General features: G+C 39.4%; 1 protein-coding gene across 1 annotated transcript in view; it reads right to left on the minus strand.

Moving 5' to 3' along the window:
• Positions 1–338: 338 nt before the first annotated feature.
• The window catches only part of LOC107836327 (epidermal growth factor receptor substrate 15-like), a 9,463-nt gene continuing 3,629 nt past the window's right edge, over positions 339–6,172 (minus strand). Inside the window, exons 2-4 of the mRNA XM_016671803.1 lie at positions 5,638–5,816; positions 5,346–5,545; positions 339–2,498 (exon numbers count right to left, since the gene is read on the minus strand). Coding sequence (XP_016527289.1) covers positions 2,358–2,498; positions 5,346–5,545; positions 5,638–5,816 — 520 coding nt within the window. The 3' untranslated portion in view covers positions 339–2,357. The remainder of the gene's footprint in view (positions 2,499–5,345; positions 5,546–5,637; positions 5,817–6,172) is intronic.

A 6,172-nucleotide genomic window follows, 5' to 3' on the forward strand; every position in this document is an offset into this window, starting at 1 on the left:
AACTGAGTTTGAGTCAGGTGGTTGAAATTTGGACATACGGTAATTACATTTTTTTAGTAGGATACTAATCCCAAAAATGCATCAAAAGTGATTTTGCATTGACCTAATTCAAAATGTATAAACCAAACTTAAAAAGGAGAATTTAAATGAGCCAGTATATAGCCTCCATGCATAGTTTTGACTCTGAGTGGGTTAGAGTAAATCTCTTTAGTTGGTTGTTTTGCGATCACACCAACAAACCAAATTTAACAAGAGTCGAAGTAAACATCTCACTGAAACTGGATATTTTCTCTGCATGGAGTCACTGTAAGTCAGGAAAAACAAAACTGCAAAAACTACACATTTTAATATTTATTCGGTTTCAATTAAATGTGTTACAATTTTTTTTTTTCTGGTTAAGCCTCCCGATAATGATCTTTCTTACAAGTTAGAAAATACAAAATAAAATACAATAAGTTCGAGATTTAAAAAGACTTTAAGAGTAAGTCTACAAGCATGAGTGGTTCTGGGTTTGTCTGTACAAAGGACAGTAAGATGGCCTTTATAAAAAAAAAAAATAAGAAAAAAAAGAAACGAACTATTAACACTGGCATTACAGACTCAGGAAACAGACATGCAAATCTTGTATATACAAACTTCAACACGATACTGCACTTGTTAAAAAGTGCTGTTTTTAATCACAGATAGTAGTTGGGTTAAACATAAACAGGACTCATGGTAGAAGTCATAACAGAACCGATCCATAATGCTGTGGTATGTTTGATCAACAAGTGATTTAAAAAGAAACGAAGGCAGTCTGTTTTTCAGCCAAATCTTCCCTTATGAGAATCCAGCTTTTACGTGTGACAAGTACCTGTATACTGGGAGAAAACACCAAATTATAGATAAAAAAAAAAAAAAACTGAGGCAGCTGTTAGTGCGGCTGTGATAAGGCATGAAGATGGAGTAAAATGTGAAGATTTATCGTCACAGCAGGAGCTGGTGAGCTAAATCCTCACAGAGATGCAACACGACATCGACTCAGAGAAAGATCTGCTGAAAATATATAAAAGGAATCCGCCGAGATGCAACGACTAATGGACATAAAGGATAGAAATCTCCTAAAAAAAAATTAAAAAAAAAACATCTGGGAACACCAAGAGAATGAGCACCAACGACAGCAACAGTTTGAAATCTAATCAAATGAGAGATTTATCAAAAGAAAATTAAAACAATTTTCCTTTTAGAGAGAATACTTTTATAGTTTCCCTTAGGGAGATCAGTTTCACTTAGAAAATCTAAACAACACCGACACAAACCCAGAAATTATTAAATGTTTCTAATTTAAATGTTAGAATCCAAACTTTCTGGTTGTGTCTAAAATTAAAGGGCAGGAAAAACAAAATAAAATCAGCTATGCCACACTTATGAAATGTTTCTACCATTTATAAAACTGAGTAATCAGGTAAGAATAGATTACATTTATATCAAAAGTGATTATTTTAATATTCAGCAACCCTAAATGTAGTGTCCCAAACTTTAAATGCCATTGTAAGGAAGTAGTTTTATCCCTAATCTTCAAACATAAAAGAAGAGAAACGAGCGAAAACATGAAAAATACCATCTCCTGCAGAAGACTGATAGAATGGACTTGTTTGTTTTTTCTTCTTTTCTTTACATGCAGTTTACATTTCACAGGATTTCAGGGAATACGTGTAGAAAAGTTCATTTACAGGGGAAAAAAACCCAAAAAAAACAAACTGATCAGATCTCCAGGGCAAAACATGATCGCTCAGTTTAAAAGAGCTACTTAAAATAGACGTACAGACGCTACATTTTGTTACACAAAACCTCAAATTTTCACAGCCAAATGTGGTTTTTGTTTTTTTTTTGCAGGATGATTGAAGAGCACAGAGAAAGGTCGGGGATTTCTGGGTACTACAGTACACGAATGTTAAATCCCTTAGAAAAGGAAAAAAAAAAAAAACGTGGAGTAGTGTTGTTAGTGACGGAAAACGGACCGTCTCAGGCTAGTTCTGAGTGCATGTTAAAATAAGTTAGATTCTGCAGGCTTAAAGGGGAGCTTGTAGCCATCTTGGTTCATTTCCCTCCTCCGTGTCTCTCAACTCTTGTGTCTTCTTCTTCCGTCAAACCCGTGCAGACCAGCAGAATGGAGAAGCGTTTTACTGCGGCGTGAGAACAGTGAGCAGGTCGAAGGGGGCCAGAGGGGCACTGAATGTTTCTGGGAACAGTTTTGAAGTCTCTGCAGGAGCTGCTGCATCAGATCTGTGCACGTCCCCCCCGGTGTCGCTTGCTTTGGTGCTTTTCGGGCCGGGTCAGGCTGTGCGGCGCCTGCCCGGCTGAGGGGAGCTGCTTCCTCAGGAGAGTTCAGACTTGCTTAGAGCGATGGCGAGCTCCAGGTCCTCTTGCTCCTGCTGGGTGAGCCTTGCTAGCCGTTCCTTTTCCTCTCGCTCGCTCTCGCGCTTTGCCCACTCTATCATGTCTTCCTCGGTTGGATACTGCACCCATGAAACAGAGTAAGAACAAACACAGAGGACACGTTGGGTGGAGAATCTTTCTCAAAGTGGACATTTTGACTCGTCAACCCAAAATGTCCATTTTCACACGCTTCTCTTTCACCGTGACAGACAACTTTTGCGACCACCACAAGCACAAAAACGACAGCTGCCAAAGAAACGCGCTTTTCATGGAAGGGAGGAAAAAAAAAAAAGGAAAAAGAAGCATCCACAAGTGACATCCTCTTGGGCGTTTTGTCATTGTGGATTTCACAGAGACATGTGATCGGGATAAAAATCAACGGGCTGAAATGTGGGTAAAAAGCATGCAAGCTGGGATTTCCACTGAGTCATATGATCAACATCACACCCACTTTACAGATCCACAACGGGAAACTGGACAGAAGCTTTAGAAATAATCAGGTCACTGCCCCAGACTGGACTCGAGTCGCTCATCACTCTCAGTGAAAGGAGCCACACTGATTCATCACGTTGTTTTGTTTTTGTTTCCAGGCATGCAAAGAAAAATAACCAATCTGGTCACCAACACACAGGAGCCATGATCAGGATCACAACGTAAAGAGAGCATGCATGATGAGGAGGGGTGGAAACATGAAATGAAGACAGGAGAGATCATGCAGACTTCACAAAGTCTTCACATCTGATTGGACAATAATGTTTGAAGGATGCCAGGTGCAGGCTAAATGAAATCCATGCCGTTAAGATTTTTTTTTATTTTCTATCTCTACTGGCAATTTACTGAAATCTCAGTTAAAAAAAAAAAAAAGTAAAAATCTTTAAAGTTAAATCCTTGTTCAGTGAGGTTGCATAATCTCACAATACAATTTAAAGAAAAATACAACCTTTAATTTGAGCACAATCATTCTGTAATCCTACTTTGACATTGGCTCTTTCAACTAATGTGATATTGATACAAAAGTGGATCACCAGATTAATTAATTTTTTTTTTTTTTAAATCGACCTTTTTCCAAGGCACCAAAGCCTGAATCCTCTAGAAAACACGAGTTTATCCCAAAGGTATAATATATTCTACAGGATTTGTGAGAAAACAATTATTTCAAAGCTGTTGCTGCACCTTCCCCCTCTTAATAATTAATAATTATTATTAATCTTAATAAAGGCTTTTTTTTTGTTTTTTTTAGTAAATTCATTTTGAGTTTTTTTTTAACATCCTTTTTAATCTCCACACTCATAAAACATGTTGAAAATCTAATCATTCAACATGATTGATTTCTGGTTTTGCCATATATTCCTTCCTGGGTCATGATTTGGGGAAAAAAACAACATGAAGCACAGACGTACTTATCTGAAAAACTAAAAACTACTTGGATTTTGCAAGTAGAGAGGTGACGGATGCACATAAAAGCCAGAGATGGTGGCTATGATTCAACACTTTATTAAACATTTCTTTATAACAAACACATAAACACACAAAGAATACAAGCAACCACACAATGCTGATCAGATGAGAGCTGAGAGTGAAATAAGTTGATGAATGGATGACGGTTGGATGGACAGGAGGAGACGCATGAGTTAATGAACAGCAGCGTGGGTGAAGAGGAAAACAAATGATTTGGGGGACGATTGAGGCAGCCAGTCGGAGGAGGTTAGTTTGTGTAGCTTAGGGTTCGACAGAGGCATGCAGGTGGGGTAACGAGATAACATAGGCATGGAAAAATCAAGAATGAAATACAGCCATCCATCCCAAAAATCACAGCTTGACCACCCATTTTTTTTTTTTTTTTGCTGTGTTACAGGAGCAGAGCTGTAGTTAGTAAAATGGCACCGTTAGAAAAGTATTTAGTTTCAGCGAAAGCTCAACCTCTTGGTTGATCCAAATGAAGTCGTTTTACGTTTAAATTCATAACGTTTTAAAAGCGATTCAGTTGAAAAATGCAGGCCTTGCAGCCTGAGCAGCTCCATGTGAAGCTCAATGTTTGTACTCTGGTTTTGATAGTTAGTTGAATCAAAGCTCACAGGCTGAAGGAGTTTTTCCCTCGTGCTGAACTTTAGGCCTGTAGGTCACCGACTACTGAAACTTTTTCATCACTGTCGACCTGATGCGGCATAAAACAGAGTAACCTGCTGGATGAATGCTGTAGCTATTAAAATTCAGTCAATTCCAAGGATAAAAGTGGAATAAAATCTTGAAAAAGGCAGTTTAAACGCAACATGTGTTTTTACCTTGTAAATAACTTTGACTTGCTCGCACATGAACAGGGTGTGAAGTCAATGTGCTGAGTTGGGATGGCAAACAAAAGTCACATTCAAGCAGGTTTCCATCTTTCCATTCACTGCCAAACACGAGTCAATATGTTTGTCAATAACGACTGGCACCACGACTTGTGTTTTGTGCCTACAGATAAATGCAATCTAACTGCAGGTTAAATATATTAAACTATTTATAATCTTTATAACAAAATAAGGAGGGCAACCAGAAGAGTTAAACGAAGTGGAATCCCAGAAATAAATGAGAAATATTTTTAACAATGCAAAGCAACAGCACTGTTATTAGGAAGCTAAAATATAAAAACAGCAGCAGTGAGGATTCAAAACACACAAGATTTCATCAGCTAGCTTCAATAAATGTTGGCAGACATAAATATATATCTATAATTAAGGAAACAGGCAACCTTGTGCATCGACACATAAAATCTTTATTTGTCTTCTCTGGGGATCTGTTGGCAGTGAATGGACCGATTCATGAAGGCTTAGTTGCACATTCTTGGAGAACCAGATGTGATTAATGAGCAGAAAAATAAAGAGAAGAGGGTGTGGCTATTGACATTCAGGAGGAGGTGAGGGAGATGGGGAGAGGGAGGTGCTCACTTTGTCAAAGCTGGCAAATCGATCAGCTTCCCGCACGTTGTGGCGAGGAGGGGAGGAGGGGGCGAAGGGGTCGGCTAAAGGGTCCTTGGCAGGCAGGGAGGAGGAGGAAGAGGAGGAGAAGTCTCCAGAGGTCTGAAGGAAGTGTCCTCGCCGCTTGAAGGAGTCGGAGGACTCTGTCCTAGAGACGGACGCTCTCTTACCTGACGAAGCAGAGACAACTCGCAGCGTTAATCCATCCACACCAGAGGTGGAGCCAATCATGAGTGAAACCTGGATGATTTTCTGAACTGACCTGGAGGTGGGGGAGGCGGTCTAGTTGGAGTACCCGTTTTAGGCGGCAGGGCGGGGGGCACGTCAGAGTTGGCAGGCTGGCTGTCCTCCTGGAACAGGTTCTTGTTGTTGATGCCAAACTGGTCAGGACCGTTTGACTGGAACAGATGGTTCACATAAATATGCTTACAAAGACACAAGCTTTTTCATTACGCTAGTAATTCTACGGCAAATCCAGATGTGCAGTGCATTGTACAAAAGGTATTCATACTGCTTAATTTCTTTCCATACTTTGTGAAATTACAACCAGAACCATATTTGTGTTGGCAGACCAACACAAATTAGCACATAAGTGTGAAGTGGATGGAAAATAATTCATGGTTTTCAACATTGCTTTACAAAAGCAGCAAAGTGACAGAAAAATGAACACATAACAAAAATAAAACAACTTCTGGGTGAATAAGTTGACGCGTCTGCTGTGCTCCTTGTTCGTTGTGATGTGTTTTTTTTTTCACTGATGTTTTTTAACAAACCTCTAAGGCAGGGGTGTCAAACTC

Source organism: Poecilia formosa, unplaced genomic scaffold (assembly GCF_000485575.1).
Source record: "Poecilia formosa unplaced genomic scaffold, Poecilia_formosa-5.1.2 Scaffold52, whole genome shotgun sequence".
Taxonomy (NCBI): domain Eukaryota; kingdom Metazoa; phylum Chordata; class Actinopteri; order Cyprinodontiformes; family Poeciliidae; genus Poecilia; species Poecilia formosa.